The sequence below is a fragment of the Hyperoodon ampullatus genome, assembly GCF_949752795.1.
Source record: "Hyperoodon ampullatus genome assembly, chromosome: 6".
Classification (NCBI taxonomy): domain Eukaryota; kingdom Metazoa; phylum Chordata; class Mammalia; order Artiodactyla; family Ziphiidae; genus Hyperoodon; species Hyperoodon ampullatus.
In genome coordinates, this window is record NC_136919.1 from 27,145,557 (window position 1) to 27,168,419 (window position 22,863).

The 22,863-nt window shown below is 36.9% G+C and overlaps 1 protein-coding gene across 1 annotated transcript in view; it reads left to right on the top strand.

Moving 5' to 3' along the window:
- Positions 1 to 22,863, top strand: part of TMEFF1 (transmembrane protein with EGF like and two follistatin like domains 1) — a gene marked incomplete at both ends in the record, with an annotated part of 91,682 nt that overhangs the window by 38,585 nt on the left and 30,234 nt on the right. The window contains 3 exons of the mRNA XM_079706891.1: positions 3,550 to 3,679; positions 7,269 to 7,295; positions 9,697 to 9,793. Of these exons, the coding sequence (XP_079563017.1) occupies positions 3,550 to 3,679; positions 7,269 to 7,295; positions 9,697 to 9,793 (254 nt within the window). The remainder of the gene's footprint in view (positions 1 to 3,549; positions 3,680 to 7,268; positions 7,296 to 9,696; positions 9,794 to 22,863) is intronic.

The window sequence follows — 22,863 nt, forward strand, 5'->3', positions numbered from 1 at the left end:
AGTTGTATGTTGTTAAAATTGCCCAAATCCCTTAATTTTTCCGTAGCATAATGAGAGGCTCTTAATAGAGACTTCTTGAAACAGACTGGCCAAAGAACTGTAGGTCTGCTTTTCCCATCTCATGCTCACCCCTTGGTATGTGCTCGTTAGGTTGCATTTCAGGGACATTGCCTACACTGTTTTAAGCCCCCTACTCACTACCACCAAGTGACATATAGTGAGATCCTGCTGAAAAAACTGGTGTGTAGTGGTTAGAGAACATCACTTGTCAGGAGTCGTGGGTCTTCCATTTGTTAGCTGTGACCTTGGACAAGACTTAAGACTCAGAAATGATAATAGCAGTCGCAGAACCAGCTGATGTATGTTGAGAATTTACTATGGCTAGATGTAAATGCCAAAGATGGATTTCTCTTATTTATTTAATTCTCATAACAATTTTATTAGGTAGATACTATTATAATTACCATTTTATAGATAGGGGAAATGACACTGGTGCTAGCCCATAGTCACATGGATGGCCGACCCAGGATTTGAACTCAGCATTTTACTTCAGAGCCCCAGCTCTAAGTACTAAGTCATGTGCTTCGCAGGATTGTTATATTTAAGTTAGTTTAGGACTTTTAAAGTTGCAGCCAGTGTTTACTAGATAGAAACTCTTTAATAAATCTTAGCTATTACCATATAGATTCTCAGCCCTATCAGACTTAATAACCCTTTTTTATAACCAATAATTTGTATTCCATTTCTTTTCTATTCTTAAATGAAATTTGTAGATAATGTAACCTACATAAACACATAATTAAAGAAATCACTATAATATACACTTGCAATGTAAAGGAGAAATGAAAGTAATTTACAGTAAAATAAATATTTCAAAATGTAAATGTTTGGGCATGATTACCCTAGAAGACAATATAGTAGATGCTTATATTTACTTATAATGAATATTTGGATTTTTAAAAAGATCATCAGCAGCAATTTCATACTAGTAGTATTTGAAAACAAAAAAGTAGAGGTATGGTGGATGCTAGAATAAAAGCTATTAGGAGAAGCTAGAACAGTCTTATATGTATATGGCCTTACCATAGTTCCTACATGAATGGCTAGAGATGCATTCAGAAATTGTATGGTATGTATGTTGTGCGGAACTATCCTTTCCTTTGCAGTACATCGAGCACCATTGGAATCCATCTGCCAAATGACAGTAATGTCCCTTTCTCATTGTGACAACCAAAAATGTCTCCATAGGGGCACCCACCCCTAGGGGGCGATATTAGCACCTTTGCAAGCTCTATGTTAGAAAGTTATTAAATGTTTGTTGAGTGAAGAGTTGGCTTGAGAAGTCCATAGACTTAGCATTTGACACCTTGGAGCTTATGGTCTTTTTTGCTAATTATACATTGTATAATTACAGAGTAACATTGATTCCTGCAGACATCATACAAGTTATTGTGTACATTTTAGGGGGGAGAGAATAAAGTAAGTGATCCTTGAAGAATTAGAGGAGTATAGGAAGGCATCCTAAAGTAAAATTTTAATTTTAACTAAAGCTGATGTAGGAGTCTGCTGATATTGTATAGCAAATCAACTTGGTTATAAAATATTTTATTAGAAATTGTTTTTACCAGTGTTTGACCTGGGGTAGCATGCTATATTTATGATTCATAAAGTAAGTTGACCACTTTTTAAAAAGTAAATAAATGATAAAAGTAAGCCTTGTTCATTGCAGAAAAATTGAGAAATACAGAAAACCATATACATGGAAATAAAAAACTATGGTGACAAGTAATGTGAAAAATTTATTGGTGTTTTCTTCCAGGATTTATTCTATGAATATTTATTTTTTCTAAATAATTGAGATATATATGTGTATATATATGTAATTTATTTTCTTGCTATATTTTTACTTTATATTTTCAAATTATTTAAGAAATTTGCATTCAGTTTTGTGGACTAGATAATACATTTAAAAATGGCAGGGACTTCCCTGGTGGCGCAGTGGTTAAGAATCCTCCTGCCAATGCAGGGGACATGGCTTCGATCCCTGGTCTGGGAAGATCCCACATGCCGCTGAGCAACTAAGCCCGTGCGCCACAACTACTGAGCCTGTGCTCTAGAGCCCGTGCTCCGCAACAAGAGAAGCCACCAAAGTGAGAAGCCCGCGCACTGCAACCAAGAGTAGTCCCCCGCTCGCCGCAACTAGAGAAAGCCCACACGCAGCAACAAAGACCCAACGCATCCAAAAAAAGAAAAAGGGCACAAAATTCTCAGAAGTTACGTATATGGTATTACCACCTACTTTTCACCTAACATTACCTTTTTCTGTCACACAGTATTCTTATAAAGGGTAATGCTCAGTGACTCCTTGAACAGATATAGCATGGTTTAAATAAATATTGCCTTGTTGGTTATTTAGGTTGTTTCTATGTTTTAGATATGAATACATTTCTATTTGAAATGACTAATAAATTTTCATCTACAATAGTTTCCTTCAGATATATCCCTAAATGTGTAATTCTAGATAAAAAATCATCTCTTTTTTAGAACTCTTGAAATGCATTGTTAAATTATGTTATCAAAAGATTGAGCCAGTTTAAATTAGCACAACAGGTATATTGGTATGTCCACCAAATTGAATTTTTTGTCTAATGACCAATTTTATAAGCTAAAAATAGCATCGTGTTTTCATGTACCACTCTGATTGCTAGTGAAACTCAGCATTTTTTATATATTAATTGACCATTTGTTATTTTTTGTAAATTTATCATTTGTATTAATTTGTACTATCTCTCTTTTAGTAATAAGTTATGTCATATTATACTATTTTCCCCAGATTTTAAAACTTTAGTTCTTTATGATATTTCTGACATTTAGAAGTGTTAAAGTTTTTTAAACATACCAATTTAGTGTCATTTCTCAAACATGAATCATCTTTTTTCTTTTCATCTACTAATCCTTCAAGGCCCAGTTCACATTTCACTTTCTCTGAGGAGGCTTTTCTTGAATACTTCAGTTTACAGTAATAGGTATTAGATATTACACTTATTGTCTACACTTTTGATTTAGTACATGATCATATATATATATATATATGTATTTCCTATTTATATGGTTTACTAACAAGATCGTAAGGTCTCTGAGAACAGAGTTCATTTTTCTACTATAGCATTTACCTTGAGACTTTGTGTACTAGACGTATTGAATAAGTGAATTTTGATAATAATGAAATGACATTACATCATTAGTGCTCATGACAAACATTGGCAAGCATTTCCTTTTATATTATCTCCCTGGATCACAAGCAAATGATGTAGATAGGATAGGGATTTTCATTCTCATTTTTATGGATAGTTGATAATTAATTTTCATTATGAATGTGAAAAAAGGTATGAGAAAATAGCATAACTCTTCTTTTTAAAAACCAAATAAAAGAATAAACTCTTTTGTAGTAGAAGTATGTCATAATACTATGGTATTGCATTCATGAATATGAAATGAACTATTAATATTCATGCCTAGTCTGAGAATTTATTTTTGTTCCTTTTGCAGTGCCATACAAATTATATTCCTGTCTGTGGATCAAATGGGGACACGTACCAAAATGAATGCTTCCTCAGAAGGGCTGCTTGTAAGCACCAGAAAGAGATAACAGTAGTAGCAAGGGGACCATGCTACTCTGGTATGTGTGATATTCTTCTGAAAAAATGTTAGAAATGGTTCTGCCATACTTTTAGATGTCTTTTTTTTTTTTTTTTTTTTTTTTTTTTTTTTTTTTTGCAGTACGCGGGCCTCTCACTGTTGTGGCCACTCCCGCTGCAGAGCACAGGCTCCGGACGCGCAGGCCCAGCCGCCATGGCTCACGGGCCCAGCTGCTCCGCGGCATGTGGGATCTTCCCAGACCGGGGCACGAACCCGTATCCCCTGCATCGGCAGGCGGACTCTCAACCACTGCGCCACCAGGGAAGCCCTGCCATACTTTTAAGAGGAAGTTTCCAGTCAGAGATTTATTCCCAAAATTGCTTGTATGGATTGGTGATGATTATGTGGGGAATGGGGGAGCTCTTTTTTGCCTCCATTGCACGTTGCTTTTTTTTTTTTTTTTTTTTTTTTTTTGCGGTACGCGGGCCTCTCACTGTTGTGGCCTCTCCCGTTGCGGAGCACAGGCTCTGGACGTGCAGGCTCAGTGGCCATGGCTCACAGGCCTAGCCGCTCTGCGGCACGTGGGATCTTCCCAGACTGGGGCATGAACCCGTGTCCCCTGCATCGGCAGGTGGACTCTCAACCACTGCGCCACCAGGGAAGCCCTCATGTTGCTTTTTAACCCCAGGTAGTCTTGTACTGACTGTGTTACTTCCCAGGACGTTTTTAATGCTTAATGCTTTTTTTTGGTGGCGACTTTTCATATCTTTTGCCTTATGGTTTGAATATAAGACAGGATAAGATTTGGGGTGGGAAATACTGTGGGATCCATTTTGTTGATTTTTATCTTGGGGGGTGGGGAAGGAGTGGGGAGTATCCATAGGAAGTCATTAGTGGCATCCCAGGATGTGTCTCTGTCCAGTCTCTTCTCTTTTTATATCTTCTCATTTCTGTTTGCTAGCCCTAGTCATCCACCTCCCCCAATTGTTTGTATTTACTTCCTTGTCTTTTCCTTCCTGAATTGATAATGGTTAATTTTGGAAGGCATTAATATTAGTATCTTACTTGCGTTTGTATTTAGCTATTCTTATGTGATTACTCCATTTCCTTTCTCTCCTTGTATATTACAGTGCCTGTGTTTTTATTGGGGCTCCATTACATAAGCGTAATTGATTGATGGTCCATGTGGTTGATCTCAAACTCCAGGTACACTAATACCACATGACTCAAAGTCCCCACTCTGAACTGTGTGGTTGGTATTTCTGGTGTGGCCAGCCCCTGCCCTAAGAGTACTGAGTGTGGCTTGTCCCACCCTAAGGTCTGATGTGGTCAACACCCTTCCTGAACATCGATTGCCTTCCAGAAGCTGAGGGCGAAGGCCAAAACTCTCTTTGGGCAAGGCCAAATTCTTTTCCATACACTAAATAATTAGATGCTCTTAGGCCAATAGACTATCATTTGATATGGTTCTTATACACTTCTCTAAGTACATTATGTTTCACAGACTTGATTTAGTAACTAAAAAGGAATATGGAGTTTTTTATAATCCCCAATTAATTATGCATCCTTTATGAGAAGTTTAAGACACCAACTGCTTTGATAAGCAGTGAATATTAAGCATTGGGAGGCAGAGTGGAAAGAGCTGGAAAGAGCACTGCACTCGGGTTACAAGACTTGGCTTTAAAGTAACTCCAGCTCTTGTTTACTGTATGACCTTACACAAGTCACTTAGCTGCTTTGAGCCCCAGTTACATACCTAAATTGTGATGGATGTCATCTCCTGGGGTTAAGTGAGAATTGAATGAGCTAATCTATAAGGTGCTATATTGATTTTGTTATCTTCTGGCTGGGGCCAGAGTTGTTCATGTCATTTGGTCTGGTGTTGGTTCTATTTCCTGTGCTAGGAACAACATTCTCCTTTGCTCATTTGAGAACTTTTTTATGCTTTAAGATTGAGTGTAAGCCTTTTCTACTCTGTGAAATCTTTCTTTTCTGGTATCTCCTGGCAGAGTTTATTCACACTTTGTGCATATCTCTGTAAATATTGTACTGTATTTCATTTATCCAACACATCTGCCTTTGGCCAGATCCTGTTTCTTAACAGGAAAGTACTGTGTCCTGCCTAGGGAGGTATATCATAATCCCAGGGTTGGGGCAGGGGAAGGCGTATGTCCAGTGAAAATATGATTGGCAAGAAGAACTCAACCTCATTATCAGAATAGTCACAGTGTATTTAATTTATTTCACAATTTTAAATGACCCTTAAGGAAGGTGTGAGATACTATATTTATTAAGATTGGACATTAGTTGGAAAAAAGATTGGGAGTGAGTAAGTATGTCATGCACTGGAACTGTCTTATTTATCAGTTTATATCTACCTTTTACTTATTATGTGTATGTTGTCTAACACATAATAAGTACCCAGTCAATGTATATGGAATAGAAGGGAAAAAGAGAGTTTGCCTAAGAAAAGTTTGGTAATAAAAATAGTTTTGAGTTCCCTTTTTCCTTGTCTTTTTTTCTGCTCTTTTACTCTTTTTTTCCTCTTTACTTTCTCAGAGAAGATATAATTTTTTTATGGTTGATCAATGAAAATGAATACAATGTAAGACTTTGTATAAAACCCCATGAAGAGTTGAAGTGGATGCTACATAAAATCTGTATTTTTTTTCCAGTTCTTCCTGTTTCTGCCACGTTTGGGACTTTTATTATAGTCTGCAGGAGATTGAAAGGAAGGGGGGAAGGGAGCGATATTGTTGAGGGTGTCTCCCACTCTAGAGAACTATTTGAATAACTGGAATGGATTCTCTAGGAAATCCTCCTCCCTAGAAAGTGTTGGGTAAAGTGTTAAGTTCATCACTTGCCATCTCTGTTCCACACTTATGATACTACCCCATTGCCCTCTTTTCAACATGCTCTGTGCCATATGTTGGTTCTTTTAGGATTATAAAGTACATATTTTAAATTAATTACATTTTACCCTGGCTTCTTGCTGGTAACTTTGAGGGAGCCTCTTTAATTTGACTAGTGACAAGTTTCTCACCTACACCTTGGTGAGATTCCTTCTGGTGAGGTTTCCTAGAGGAAGTTAATTTCATCAGTAATATGAAAACCTCAACCTTGAGGTTCTTTCCTTCTAAACCTTGGGGCTTTTCATATTGTTTGGCTTTTGGCTGTTATCCACAGATTTAATGAAGAAGATTTTTGGAGCAAGACCCAAAGCTCTTCTCCTCCCTTTTTAATAAAAGCAGTTTATTCTTTATTCCTTTCAAGCTTTAACAAAATTAAAATTTTCTTCTACCTTTTAAGTGAGTTATTTAAAGTTATTTCTATTTAGCCATTTACTTTATAATATTTATTGGTTTTTACTCTGTACAAGGCACCTGGGTATTTCCTGAATGGGCTACAAAGATGTATGAGGTATGCATTATGTGTCCAAGTAATTTATATTTGAAGAAAGGTACAAAATAAGTATATAAGAATAAACTGTTAGATATCCAGAAAAAATGAGAAAAGAGGCTACATGAGAATGGATATCACAGTTTGATTTCTGATAAGAAATTTTACTATTTGATAATATGAGATTTCCAGGAAAAGTATTCATATTCATTCTTTATTTTTCTTCTCAGATAATGGTTCTGGATCTGGAGAGGGAGGTAAGTTTCAAATACCCCTTAAAAAGCATTTTTTTTCTTTTACTTTTTTTTTTTTTTTTTTTTTTTTGCGGTAGGCGGGCCTCTCACTGTTGTGGCCTCTCCCCTTGCGGAGCACAGGCTCCGGACGCGCAGGCTCAGCGGCCATGGCTCACGGGCCCAGCCGCTCTGCGGCATGTGGGATCCTCCCAGACCGGGGCACGAACCCGTGTCCCCTGCATCGGCAGGCGGACTCTCAACCACTGCGCCACCAGGGAAGCCCTCTTTTACTTTTTAAAAACAGCTCTATTGAGATAAAACTCACATACCATGCGGTTTGCCCATTGAAAGTATGTAATTCAGTGGCTTTTAGTATATTCACAGAATTGTACATTCATCACCACAGCCAACTTTAGAACATTTTCATTACTCCGGAAAGAAACCCTGTACCCCTCAGCTATCACCCCCAATCCCTCTATCCCCCTTAGCCCTTAGCATTCTTTTTTTCCTGCATTTATTTTTCATTATAGGTTTGTTGTCAGACAAAGGGGAAATGTTGCTCCTGTTAAACTGAAGTTACACCAAGGCGCCCTCTCCTTAGGATCATCCCCAGATGATTTTAGCTTGGACCAGAGTATTTGTAACACTCTCCCATCCCTTGCTTACAAATTTTTGCTCATGAGGAATTTTCAAGGTACAATATTTAAAAACTGTTTGAAAAACTAATATTTGGTAATTCAGTTTACTCTGAATTATTAGAATTGAGAATGATTGATCTATTTCATGGTCTAATATGGCTGTAATTCTTAATGAATATCCACTGTATGCAAAGTAAGTTTGAGGTGCTCTGGGGATGCACTAAAAGAAAAAACATACTCTGGTAAAATTCACACTTATGCAAATGAAAACTACAGTTGTGATCCTTTCAGTACTATCTGAAACCTTACTCTACCCTTCTACATTTCATAGAATCCTAACATTTTAGAGTTGGAAGGGACTTTGAAGGTCACCTAGAGAGTAGAAGAACTGTTCTGAGAAAGAATTTCAAGGATGACAGTTTGACCTTAAAAAAAAAAAAAAGATTTAAACTGTCCAACAATAGAATTTAATTTAAATGGACATGTTCAAGCAGAAACTTCATGATCATATGTGAAGGATGAGATCATAAATTCTGGATCTTAGAGCTGGAAAGGACTTTAAAGGATCATGTGGTCCAGCCCCTGTGGTCAGATATTCAGTTAAGAAACTGTCATTGTTACTATATTAAAGAAGTGGAAGTTGATCTCCAGATTTGCTTATATGGTACAAATACTGGATATCTTGCCCTGAGGATGTTGGTTGTTGGCAATTTTTTTTTAGGGAGTATGAGTTAGAAAGGCTAAGTGGTTTGCTCAGATTAATATACAAACTTTAGTGAGCTCATGGTGGCTGTATGATTTCTAGATCTCATTATGTTTCTGAGGCCTTAGAAATGCTTAGGATTATGCTCCCTGGAATTGTTTTGGGAGTATTCATTAGAATTTGGGGAGGATTTCTACTTAAAGTGTAGGCAGACACACAAAATGGCAAGTTTGGTAATAGTACCAAACAGGCACTTAGGTTTGTGTGCTTTCCTTATAACATCTTCTCTGCTGATTGGCACCCCCTCAATAAGGTGTGCTTTCCCAACCAGACTGGGAAATCCCTTGAGTAAACTGTAATCCCTAAATTGGCTTCAGAACTGATCTCCCTGCCCAGTTTGAGGTTATCAGGATAGGATCCAATCTAGTTAAGACCCAGGAGTATAGGGTTCCCTAAATGTGGGATATGAGCTGAGTTGGGGGCTGGTGGTATGCACTGTTGTTTTGTGCTGGGTCATATGAGACACATACCCTTCTGTATTCTGGGTGTTGTTGGCTGTGCTAGGTGGTAAAGTAGAAAAGGGCAAGTCCTTTGTAAATAGACCCCTTTCCTTTTTAAAATTTGGAGATAATTTTTAAGGCAGGTGTGAAACTGATGTGAGGAAAAGGTAGTGGTTACACTCTGCTTTGTTTAATCACTTATTTGCTAACCAGGATTGCACAGGCTATTTCAGTAGGGTAATCACTGGACTAAATTTATTGCTCATGTTTTTTTTCCCTCTCTCTTATTTAATGTTATGGTAATTCTTCTAAAGAATCAACAAAATCTAGCATACTGTTCTGTTGTGCATAGGTTAAGGGATTATTTTTCTAGCCCCAATACTTTTTTTTTTTTCACAGAATATGTTATACTCTGTATTGACAACATTTTTGGACTCAAGCATTAATAGATTTTTGGAACTGATTTTTTTCAAGAGCTTGGGTACATTTTCCCCAGAAATAAGATAATGGCTGCTGAAAACATGAAGCATATCTGGAAAGGATCCCAACTTTTGGTTGAAAATTTAATTTTTCTTTTTAAACAGAAGAGGAAGGGTCAGGGGCAGAAGTTCACAGAAAACACTCCAAGTGTGGACCTTGCAAATATAAAGCTGAGTGTGATGAAGATGCAGAAAATGTTGGGTGAGTTGATTGAGGGAAGGGGATAAACTTACTTGGAGGTTAATTATCAGCATTATTATATTATAGAAAGGTATCATCTAATTTGCTTCTGTGTATTTTGTGTGTGCCGTCTATGTTTTTTTTTGTTTAATGCTAGTCTGTTGGCTTTTAAATTGACATAATACTATAGCTATTTAAGTGTTTTAGAATGGAAATCCATTTATAATTTTTTTCATTGTACCGCTGCCTTTTTTTCACTGATAGTTTTACATATTTTATACCAAGTGCTAATTTTATTCATCAGAATTGCTCTTATTTGGAATTATCTTACTATTATATTTTTAACTAGTATCAACGATAAACAGTTTTTCTTTTTCTTAACTTGCATTTTTATACACAAACTTTTCATGTATTTCAGTGTATTAAGAAAAATTCAAAACATTCAAAATTTTAGAGATAGTAAATATTATATAATAAGTAAAAATTATTTCTGGAAATCTCAGCTGCACTGATAGACATTTTGTTTTATTTTCTCATGTTCAGCCCTCACTAAGGTGGGTTTTGTAGCTGGACAGCACTGTCTGTCCAATTTCCTGTGCACTCCCTGTGAGAAGGGTGTTGTTTGGTGGAGTAGTAACAATATAGACCTCATCAACACAGTCATGTTTGTTTCTTCCTTTCATCAGGTTCCTGTTTGTTTATTCCCAGTCTCAACATTCTTTCAATTCTCTGTGGTGCTTGCTTTTTGCATAGTTGATTCTAAAAGCTTTAATGCTGTCTTTAGGACCTTATGTAGCACAAATGGATCTTCTTCACTTCCTCAATTTTCCCTTAGTGCATATTTTACAACACTTATTTTATAGAGATTTGCAGGTTCCTTCTTACTTATATGTATTTTCACTGTGAATTTCCAGACTCATATTTTATTCAGCCCTTAAATGCCTATTTGAGCCTTTTACTGATCAGTGGTAGTATGGCTTAATTAGCATTTATGCCCAGAATGAGTTTTACAAATCAGGATAACCACATTTTCAGTATTTTGGTACAGAATCACCTGTTTGTCTGGCACTTGGTAAAATTAAATGTCTGATAATTTACTTGATATATGTTTGAAAGTAGGTGAGAACTGGCAAAAGACACGGTCAATAAAAAGTGAATTCAGCAAACCCTGAGTTTGCTCTGTTTCTGCATATTGGTCACTTGGATTGACATGTCCATCTGTTTCAATCAGAGTGGACTGATTTGTAAGAACATGTTTTCCAAAGTAGATTTTGGCCTGTAGAACATGAAATAGGTATTATGTTCTCTTCTTCTCTCTTTGTACTGATGATATGCATGATGAAACACCAGCATTTGTGTGTGTGTGTGTGTGTGTGTGTATTTTTGTAGATATTTAGTTCTTTTCAGTATTTTTCCTCAGGACTGTTCTATACTAGTGTTCAGGTTCAGAATAGCTGTCAGTGATTGATTGGCTTGATCTGTTGTTATTCCTTTGACAGTACCTCTCTTCAGTCCTATTTTTTACATTTCTCTGCTTTCATTTTTCATCCCTTAATTGAAAGAGATAGAGATCTTTTGCTGGGAAGTAGAATGGTTTCTGTGTAGTTTCAGAGGTGGTCCCAAGTATGACATCTATAAGATAAAATACATATCTTTCTATGTACCCCTTCTCTTGATGGAATATGTAGCCTATGCCCAGTCAGAGCAACTCTGTTGTATATACTAAATTCATTTTGTATGTGTCTGTTTGAGAACTTGTAACTGCTGTTCTTGCAGGTACAGGCTCTAAGCATAAGAAAGTGGGCATAGACCAGGGAAGGGCTTACCAATAGTAAGGAGCATGCAGGCTGAGGAGCTTCCTGAGGAGCTTCCTAAGGAGCACATGGATAGATTGGGACAGGCAGCCAAGACCAGGCCAGGAAATTGATGCGATAATAGGAGAACATTAAGGAAGCAAGCTATACCTTTACCTAGAAAATAAGTACATATATACATAGTAATAATAGATATTAAGTAAAACAAAATTCTATAAAATAATACTTAACCTTTAATAAAAATAATGTACTCTAATATTTTCCATACTGATATGACCTACAGTTAAAAAAATTGCTCTGTAATGTAACTATAATAGATATTTTATTTCATGTTACATTTTTAGGTATGGGTATTCATTTTCATTAAAAAATTTTTATCTTTTCTCATTTTGAAATGTCTTTCCTATCAAAAGAAATGCTGTATATAACCTATCTGGTTTCCAAAGGGCAGCTAATTTTTTTTTTTCCTTTTGTAGTTGGTTAATTTATTATTTTTTTTTTAAATTTCTTTTTCTATTGAAGTATGGTTGATGTACAATGTTGTGTTAGTTTCAGGTGTACAGCAAAGTGATTCAGTTATACATATATATATCTATCCTTTTTCAGATGCTAAAATCTTTCTCTTGCTTTACAACTCTTTTCTTCTTGCTAATAGTAGGAAAAAAAACTGGCTATTTGGGGGAGGGGATAAATGGTACCATGTAATTTTTTGCTATTAAGAGAAGTGTAGTTTTTTATTTAGCCATTTAAATAGAAATTGATTTAAATATATTGTCTTAAACAGTATACAAAACATATTCTAACATATTCTTAGAGTCATGTATAGTTTGTTACATTTTTCAAATGCTGTTATATAGATTATTTTTTCAGCTCTTTATGGCAGTCTGTCCAGTGGGTAGGGCAAGGAAGTATTATCCTGATTTTACTGGGGGAGCTGAGCTCAGAAGAAGCTGAATGGCCTGTGATCAAGCAGCAGAACCAGAACACAGGTCTCATGACAAGAGATTTATCCATTCTGTTGTGCACACACATGTGTAATATGATGATCTTCTCAGAGGCCGATGATGTTTTTAGTGGTAGCTGTTTCACGCCTACTAAAGGCTCTATTCTGCTTTGTGTTTTGGGTTCTACATTGTTTTATAAAAATGATTTTTCGGGCTTCCCTGGTGGCGCAGTGGTTGAGAGTCTGCCTGCCGATGCAGGGGACACGGGTTTGTGCCCCGGTCCGGGAAGATCCCACAATGCCGCAGAGCGGCTGGGCCCGTGAGCCATGGCCGCTGAGCCTGCACGTCCAGAGCCTGTGCTCCACAACGGGAGAAGCCAACACAGTGAGAGGCCCGCGTACCGCAAAAAAAAAAAAAAAAAAAGATTTTTTTTCTCCCATGTCAGGCTCTTCGCTGTTGCATCTGGGTGCTGTCAGTATGCCTTGTCAGTGATTCTGACTGTAGATGACTCCAACTTATTAATTGCCTCTCTGCTTCCCTGAAATAGGAAACAGTATGCTTGTAGAAACTATATCTAATGTAGGAATAAATTATAAGTGTAAAATCAGAGTAAATAGGTTCTTAGTGGAGTGTATAAACTTCAGATATTGCATGAATTTTGTCTCTCTTGTCTGCTCAGTGGCTATTTTATTTATAATTTAAATTATTTTTGCTTGTGGGAGGCTTTTTTCCTCTTTCTTCCCGAAGCACACTGTGTCTCTCTAATGGCATCGTGGGGCTTTGCATGGGTTTGTGATGGCTATCTTCATTGGTGCTTACCTTTTGAATTTATACCTAGAGCGAGGTAGTTGAGGTTGCAAGAAATTTGACTCCCACATGGGTGAGGTTTCAGTATTCCACTGCGACCGTTGTGACTAGACTTTCTGCTTAGTCTTAAAACTTGGAAACAATACCTGCTTTACAGAAAATTTTGTTTCTTAAACTACATAATCGTAGCAACCACACTCCCTCTTTATCTAAACAGTATTTCTAACCGGTCCAAGGCTGAGGTTATTGCTGCAAGATAGCCCTCAGCTGTTTGTCTGGACAGTGGGACCAGATAATCATAGAACTCCTTCAGCCAGGTAGACCTTTTATATAGCTGACCTAAATCCCTGCCATGAATCATTTGAATAGTCTGTAAAATCATCTGGCATAATGTCAGTACAGGCGAGTTATAAAAAACCTCCAATTATTCCTTTGAACTTTGTCTGCCATGTGCTTTATGGAAATTGTCCCTGCTCTTCTGCCTCTTTGATGTCAGTCATTTTGGAGATGCTGTTTCCCTTTTCCCCTGAGTGATGTAAGCTCTCAGAGAAAGAATCATGTAGGTGTGCAGTCTGACAGACAACGTTGACAAGCAGTTAATTCACCTGTTGCACATCTTTGTCATTTATGGTACCATTTTCTGTTTGGACACAGTTGCTGGCCACTATCACAGTCTGATGAGTCTCTCCCTCAGAACGTGGAATGAAATTTTTTTTTGTTTGTTTAAACAGAGAGAGTAATGCTATACATCTGTCATCTCCATTAATGTCCTCCTTTCTAGAAGTTGCATATACTTTAAAAAAAAAAGAACAACCAAAGGAGTACTTTTCTACCGTTATCTACTCTTGCTTCTGATTTCCTCCTAATCAGAGATGACAATAATTTTCATCATTTAACATTGCCTGACTCTGGATATTTGGAATCTAGACTTTTAAAACTATTTAGGTTTAATAAATTTCTACCAAGGCCCCTTAGATTATAATGGGAAAATAATTGCATGTTGTCCATTATGCTCTGATAACAGGAAATAAACACTATTAAACGTTATTTTATATCAAGTATAACCCAGATGTTAATAATGACAGGCTCATTTGTCCAGAAATGCAGAACACAGTATCCCCATGGCCTCCTGCGGTTTGCTGAATGCTCTGTGACTCTTTGATGATTTGCCTCTGTTATTCTGTCTGCCTGAAGCCCACCCCTGTAGACCTACTTGTTTAATTCCTACTCTTTCTTCCAGCTTGGATGAAGTATGACTTCAGCACCTCTTCCTAGCAGCCTCCCTTGCTGTTTCTGCAGTCCCTATGAGTTAGGTGACTAACTCTGTGTTCCTCCCTTGGTCTTGAGAAAAACAACCTCCACATAGCACTTATACTGTTGGGATCACTAACAGATTGTGGGCTCCCTGAGTACAGGGACTTTGTCTTGCTGGTTTCTATGTTGGATGAACTTGCCATAAGGTTGGGTATCTTAGGGTCCCTCTATAGGTCTTGTTGAACTCGTGGCAGTTCACACGGCTTTCCTGTTCACTTAGAGCCACAGAAAGGGTCGTTGTGATGGTTTAACATGTGTGAAAAGGACTAGTAGTATTGTGAGGAATTTGTAGCAGGTGAACTTGTTGCAGTCTTCGTTAGGTGTTTATGAAATCTAAATAACTTCACATGAATTAGTTTAAGCCAGTGTTTTTCCTAACTGCTAAATAAAACTTACCATATGGAGAAGGAATGACACTTTCTATGTACAGTAAGGGGAAAGGAAGAGACAGGATAGATATTTTTCAATAATAATACCTTTCAGATATACATAGTATTTGATGATTTCAAAGGGCTTTTTACAAAAGCTTATTTGATTCTGTCACCAGTGTTTGAGGTATTATCACTATTATTAAAGACTCAGAGTTGTGATTTGCCAAAATCCTAGAGCTAAATCAGAGAAGTCATTGAATTTATTCATGTATGTATGTATGCATTCATGCCTTTGAAATTCATAGTGTTAGAAATTCAAAAGCTTTAAAAGGCTTTACAGTAAAAGGTCTGTTTCCCACCCCACCCCTGATCCTCAGCTACCCAATTGTCTTCACTAGAGGCAGTCACTGTGATCTGTTTCTTAATCTCCCAGAGGTAATTTTTGCATGTACAAGCAGGTATGTACACGTATTCTCTTTCTTTCCTTTTTTTAAACTAATGGCAGCGCACTATACATACTGCTCTACTCTTTATTTAAAACTTTTTTTGTAAAATGTACATTTTGCATACAGATGTGTTTAAAACATACACATGCAATTTAGAGAATACTACACCTATATACCTAACACTTAGGGTACAAAATAGAATATTGCCAAATTCACAGTACCGAGTGTTGACTTAGCCGCCGGCACTGTTAGATGAAGGCTTACGGAAAAAGACACATTGAACAGTCTCTGTGTCAGAGTCTGACTTTTGGCTTCCTGGTTTACACGATTCCCTTCTGGGGAAGTGGGTGGGCAAGACCCTGAGTGTTATGGGGAATGTCATAAGGCTCATAGTTGAGACATCTGGTAGGATTCTCATATCACCAGGTATGGATGATTGGCAGAAATGTGGTCAGAGAGTGGACTGCTCTGTGTTTTCTACTTCCAGTCTCACTGTAGCTGACCTCCAGCTCTCAGGAGTATGTCAGTTAAATGAGTGTGCTCGTTTGGTTCAGGTAGTTGACATGAAGGGGAGAGCAGGAACTTCATCAAGGTAAGTACAATTAAGAATCTGAGCCAGGCTTACCTGGGCATTCTGTTCTCTGGCTAAAAAGAGGGCAGTAGGCATCTTGGTAATGGCATCTAGCAATACAACTGTCCACAGAGTGAATTTATCAATATTTCAGTGTGGGGACCTCCCTGGTGGCTCAGTGGTTAAGAATCCGCCTGCCAATTCAGAGGACACGGGTTCGATCTCTGGTCCGGGAAGATCCCACATGCCATGGAGCAACTAAGCCCGTGCGCCACAACTACTGAACCTGCACTCTAGTGCCCGCATGCCACAACTACTGAGCCCCCATGCTGCAACTACTGAAGCCCGTGTGCCCAGAGCCCCGTGCTCTGCAGCAAGAGAAGCCACTGCAATGAGAAGCCCGAGCACTGCAATGAAGAGTAGCCCCCACTCGCCGCAACTAGAGAAAGCCCGTGCGCAGCAGTGAAGACCCAACGCAGCCAAAAATTAAAAAAAAAAAAAAAAAAAATTCAGTGTGGACTGGTTGCCCTCTTAATATAGCTGTCGTCTTGGAATCTTCCTTCAATGTTGTGTCTTTTCCAACAACAATCAGTTCTCCAGTTCTCCTTCACCAACTGGGTGTCCTACAATTCATTTCTTTTATGCACTTCTTGGAGTCAGTACAGACCCCACAGGATAAGGACTTAGACCCACAAATTGCCCCCGCTTTAGACACCAGCTGCAAATGAGGTTCCCTGCACTTCTGCCCAGGATACTAGGAATCTGGAGGTTCCTAAGACCTCCCTTAAGGTTCTATAATTTGCTAAAATGACTTAGAATTAAGGAAAAAGCTGAATCATCTCATTAGCATACAAAAGACTCTTTTGTCAAAGTTCCAAGGGTTTTAGGAGCTCTGCCAGGAACAGGGGACAAAGACTAAACATATTTTTTGTTATACCACAAGCATCATCCTAGAAATTCCTTTACCTCTCTCCTACATACGATATCCTGTTTCTTGCATTTTTTACCTTTAACTTTTTAATTTTACTCTCCCATTTTAGTATATCTTTCAGTAGCTTCTTGAGAAAGGGTACAAGGTGAGACCTTATATTTAAGGTGTTTTTATCCTACACCTAATACTTGACTTATAACTTGGTGAGTGCATAATTCTAGGTGGCAGGTAATTTTCCCTCAGAATTGTGAAAGCATTGCTCTGTTGGCTTCTAGCTTCCAGTTGAAGTCTGAAACCACTCTGATTCACGGTCCTTTGTATATGATTTGTTTTCTCTCTATCGAAGCATGTAGAATCTCCTTTTGGTTCTCAGTATAATGAAATTTCACAGTTCCTAGAATCTTACTGACTTCTGATTTGAGAAATTTTCTTCAGTTAGTTCTTTGATGACTTCCTTTCCTCTCTTTTCTATTTCTGGTACTTCTGTTATTTGGATGCTGGACATTCTGGACTAGTCCTTTAATTTTCTTTTCTCTCCTATTTTCTATTTAGAAAAATTTTTGCTGTTTTTTTGAATTTGTCATTTCTCCTGTACTTTTTAATTTCTAAGAGCTCGTTTTTGTTCTCATGGTGCTCCTTTTTCATAGCATCCTATTTTTGTTTTATGATTGCAGTATGTTTTTGTGGCTTGCATTATTGGTATTCTATCTGCTATAAGGATGAGGTTTTCTTTTATTCATTTTTATTCAGTGAGTTTTAATCTGTTACTTTAACTTGCTTTGGGGGTTATATGGCCTTATAAAATGAATTAGTAAGTGTTCTTTCTATTCTCTGGATGATTTTGTGTAAGAATAGAAATGTCTATTTATTGAATGACTGGAATGAATGTGTTCATGAACTCGTTTTAAAAAAACACCTGGATCTGATGCTGTCTTTGAGGGACATTTTTTAAACTGATTTCTTTAATGATTTTAGTACCATTCAGCTTCTATTTCTTTTTTAGTCAAATTTAATAGTTAATATTTTTTAAAGGTTATTCATTTCACCGAAGTTTTCAAATTTGCTGGCATAAAGTTGTTTACAATAAACTTTTATTATCTTTTAAACCATGATCTGTAGTCTTTTTAAGTCCAGATACTGTTTTTTTCTCTCATCCTGCTTTGTTGATTTGAAAGTCTTTTCAAAGGGCCAACTTTTGGCTTTATTGATCTTCTCTGTTGTAACTTTGTTTTCTATTTCTGTTTAGATGTATTTATAAATCTATATCCATATCTGTGTCATCTATATTTTTCCCCTTCTTTTTTGTTTTCACTGGATTTATTCCATTGCTCTTTTTCTAATTTCTTAAATGGATGCTTAGTGATTTAACTTTTGGCTGTTCATTTAATATTTGAGGTAAAACTTGAAAAAGGTGAGGGATCAAACCGAGTGGATGTTTGAGGGAAAAGTGTTCCAGGAAGAGGGGAAGCCCTGAAGCAGGAGTGTCCCTGGTGTGTTTGAGAGAAAAGCAAGACCAATTTAGTGAAAAGATTTTTCATGGTATAAATGTGGAAAATAACTACTTATCTCCTTTCATCTGTCACTTTCCTTGCTGAGATGTCTGTTTTATGTGACAAGTGGTGAGTGGGGAGAACACCATCTCAGTCACTCATTAGATTTGTGATCTAAGGGTTTTTAACGACTTTCATATTCAGCTTCCCTGTTCATAATTTGTTGTCATGATTAAAGAGGCAAATGTGACTATCCCTGCACAGTAGGTGCAGAGTAAATGGTTGTTAAATGTTTTGAATTTGACGTGTTTGCTGAAGCGATTTCTTTCCATTTTAGTGCACACTCCTGTGCTTGAGCATCCTGCCCTCTGCTGCCATTGCCAGGCTGCAAACACGGGGAACCGCTGTAATCAGTAGTGTCAGCGGCCTCTAGGGTCTAATACTGTCCTCCTCTCCTCACTATTTCACTGAGCTGGACGTTCCTTGAGATGGTGTTTTCATTTTCTTTCGCCACGTGCTATTGAAAACATTAGCTGTGGTTGTTCTCACAGCTCTTGGTCTTACATGGACCTTTTCTACACGTGATCAAGGAGGTTCCTGTTGAGCTGCAGTGCCCTCTTCTGAGTCGCTCGTTTCCCCTTACTAGATTGGTTCGGGATCTTGCCTTTGTTGCTCAGCCTTTTCTCATCCCTGAAACTGTTCTGTAATACTTTCTTCCATTGGCCACGATTTATTCCTTAAACCTGGAGTCGGCAAAATTTTTCTATAAAGGACCAGATGGTAAATATTTTACATTTTGGGGGCCACATACGGTCTCTGTCACATATTCTCCCTCCCCTCCCCTTTAAAAATGTAAAAGCCATTTTTGACTTGTTAGTAAATACTCTTATGAATTTAAAGTTTTTTTATGGTGCCTTAATTTTTAAATTGTGAAACAGAGCATATATTGAAAAGTTTATGAAAAACTTACACATTTAGTTTAATGTGCAAAAATGAAACAAATTGTGACTCCTGCCTTCCAAGCCAAGAAACATAGGGTATTGTCAACACTATAGAGCTGCCCCCAGCCCTGTGACCCCTCCCCAACTGCATCTTTCTTTGATCCACTCTACCGCCTTTTGTGGAAATCATTCCTTTGCTTTCCTTATAGTTTTATCACATGATAACCCTCCTAATAATATATTACTTGGCTTTTGTTTGATTTTGAGTTTTGTATAAGTGGAATCATACTATGTGTATCTTCTTTTGCTCAGCATTATGTTTTTAAGATTTATTCATGTTAATGCTCATAGTTGCTTAGTTGAATTCAGTTGTTTAACGTTTCCACATCCTCTTAGAGTCCATTTTAACGTTGATGGACATTTGGATTGTTTCCAGTCTTCTGTTCTCATGAATAATGCTCTGTGAACATTCTTTTTTTTTTTTTTACATCTTTATTGGAGTATAATTGCTTTACAATGGTGTGTTAGTTTCTGCTTTATAACAAAGTGAATCAGTTATACATATACATATGTTCCCATATCTCTTCCCTCTTGCGTCTCCCTCCCTCCCACCCTCCCTATGTGAACATTCTTATGCATGTCTTCTGGTGCACATGTGTAAGAGATTTTCAAGGGCCTTACTCAGTAGTGGAATTATTGGGCATGTGCACGTCTAGCTTTTCCTGGTAATGCCTGTTTTCCAAAGTGGTTGTACCAGTAAGTTCTCCCTTCAGCAGAGGATAAGAATTCCCTTTGCTCCTCATCCTTGTCAACATTTGGTATTGTTCTCTTAATTTTTGCTGTTTAGTGAATGTGATGGTATCTCATTGTGGTTTAAATTTACATTTTTTTGATTATTGAGCTGATTGAACACCTTTTTACATATATTGTTTTTATATGCTTCCAAGTTCTATGTCATTTTTTAAATTAATTTTTATATGTATTCTGGATACTGATTATTTACTGGTTACATGGGCTGTAGTTTTTTTGTTTGTTTGCAGATTGTCGTTTTTATTCTCTTTGTGAGGTGTTCTTTATTTCAAAGTTAAATTTATTGGTCTCTTACGTTTGATCTTCTAAGTCTTTTGTAGTTTTGCCTTTCACATTTAGGTCTTTAATTCACCAGGAATTAACAAAATCTTCAAACATGTAGAAGAGGAGAAAAAAATAAAGTGGACCCCTCCCCATATACCCATCACTCAGATTCAGTTAGTGTAAAAAATCCAATTTTGTTTTATCTCTTCTTCCCTCCACCTTTTTTGGGGGAAGTATTTTAAAGAAAATCCCAGCATTATGTCCTTTCATCTCTAGTTATTTCAGTTTTACTGATATTTTATCTGCTTGATATATGAATTACAGAGAGATGCATGTTAAAATCTACTATGGTAGATTTGGCTGTTTCTCATTGTGATTTTATCAGTTTTTGCTTTATAGATTTTGAGGCTGTTTAAAAATATTCAGAATTATTATATCTTCCTGGTGAATAAAATTTTTTATTATGAGGGATCCTCTTTCTCATAAATCTTTTCTGCCCTGAAGTCTCTTATGTTTGACATATATATAGACATATAGCCATACTAGGTTTCTTCCATTCCAGGTATGGTATATCTCTCACAATTCTTTTATTTTGGTACAATACACATAATAAAATTAACCATCTTAACTATTTTTAAGTGTGCTGTCCAGTGGTATTAAATACATTCATAATGTGCTATCATCACCACCATCCATCTCCAAATCTCTTTTAATCTTGTAAAACTGAAACTATATCTATTAAACGGTAACCCCCCCATTCCCCCCTCCCCCAGCCCCTGGCAACTACCCATATCATTACAGTTGAATATGTACCTTACAAGCAGCATATAGCTGGCTTTTGTATTTTTATCCAGCCTAACTATCTTTGTATCTTAACTAGAAAGTTTAGTTCACTTAAATGTATTATAGGGAATTCCCTGGTGGTCCAGTGGTTAGAACTTGGTGCTTTCACTGCCTTGGGCCCAGGTTCAATCACTGGTTGGGGAACTAAGATCCCACAAGCCCCGTGGCATGGCCAAAATAAATAAATAAATAAAGGGTAAGAATTAAAAAAGATATATATATATATATATAATAAATACTGATGTACTTTGATTTTTAAAAAATCTTATTTTGACTTTTGTCTTGCTTTCTCTTCGTTTCTCCTTTCTTGCATTCTGTTGGATTTTTTTTCTCTATTAGTTTCAGTGTTATACATACTCCTTTTGGTGGTAACCTTAGCATTAACATGCTTATTCAACTTATCGCAGTCTAAAATTCATCAATATCTTTGCTCTTCTTAAAATACTGTAATTTCAGTCCCTCCCAATTTGTATGCTATCATTATTAATATTTTAATTTACTGTTTTTAAAAAAAATCAGCAGCACCTAGCATTGTTGCCATTATTTTATATTGTCAGTATTTTGTTAATATTACCTATATATTTATACTTTGGTTCTTCATTTATGTTTGCATCTCAGATCTTACTTGTAGGATCATTTTTCTATTGCCTTTATAATTTCCCTTATTGACAGTTGGCAGGTGACAAACTCTCTAAATTTTTACTTCTTCCAAATTATTTTTATTTTATACTCAACCATGAAAGATAGTTCTTTTTACATAGAATTCTATTTTATCCCAGCACATTGCAGGTATTATTTCACTGTCTTTTGGCTATAAATAAACAATTTGGCTTCAGTATTGCTTTTGAAGACACCTGTCTCTCTTCATGCTTCTTTGAAGGTAATCTTTCTCTTCTTTCTGGCTGCTTTTAAAATATTATTTTGTTGCTGTTGTTACAGAAATTCCACTGTGATATTTCACTGTCTGGATTCCTTTTTAATAATTCCGTTTAGAATTTATTAAGCTTCTTGGTTATTTAGATTAGTATCTTTCTTTAGTTTTAGAAAGTTTGAGAAATTGCTGAGACTATTGCCCCCACCTTATTCTTTTAACTCATCTGGAACTCCAATCAGATTTTTATTAGCTCTTGTGACTCTGTCTTCCATGTCTCTTAATTTTTTTTTCATATGTTCTGTCTCTTTGACTCTGCCATGGTCTGGGTAGTTTCCTCTGACCTGTCTTCCAGTTCACGGATTCACCTTTAGTTTATCTAATCTCCTGTTAAATCTGCCCATGAATTTTTTATTTCTAACAATGCATTCTTTATTTATTAGAAGTTCTCTTTACTTCTTTTTCATATCAGCTTGCTCTGCCCATGGTGTTTTATTTCCTTGTCGCTTGTGGGTATGGGAGTGAGTGAGCATGTGTGTGATATACTTGTTTTGCTCAGAACTGTATCTTGGAAATGTTTGAGGTCTAGGATAATAAAGTTGGGCTTCTCCAGAGAAGATTGCATTTACTTTTGTCAGTTGTCTAGGGCCCCTTCCAGTCTTTGACCCTTAAAA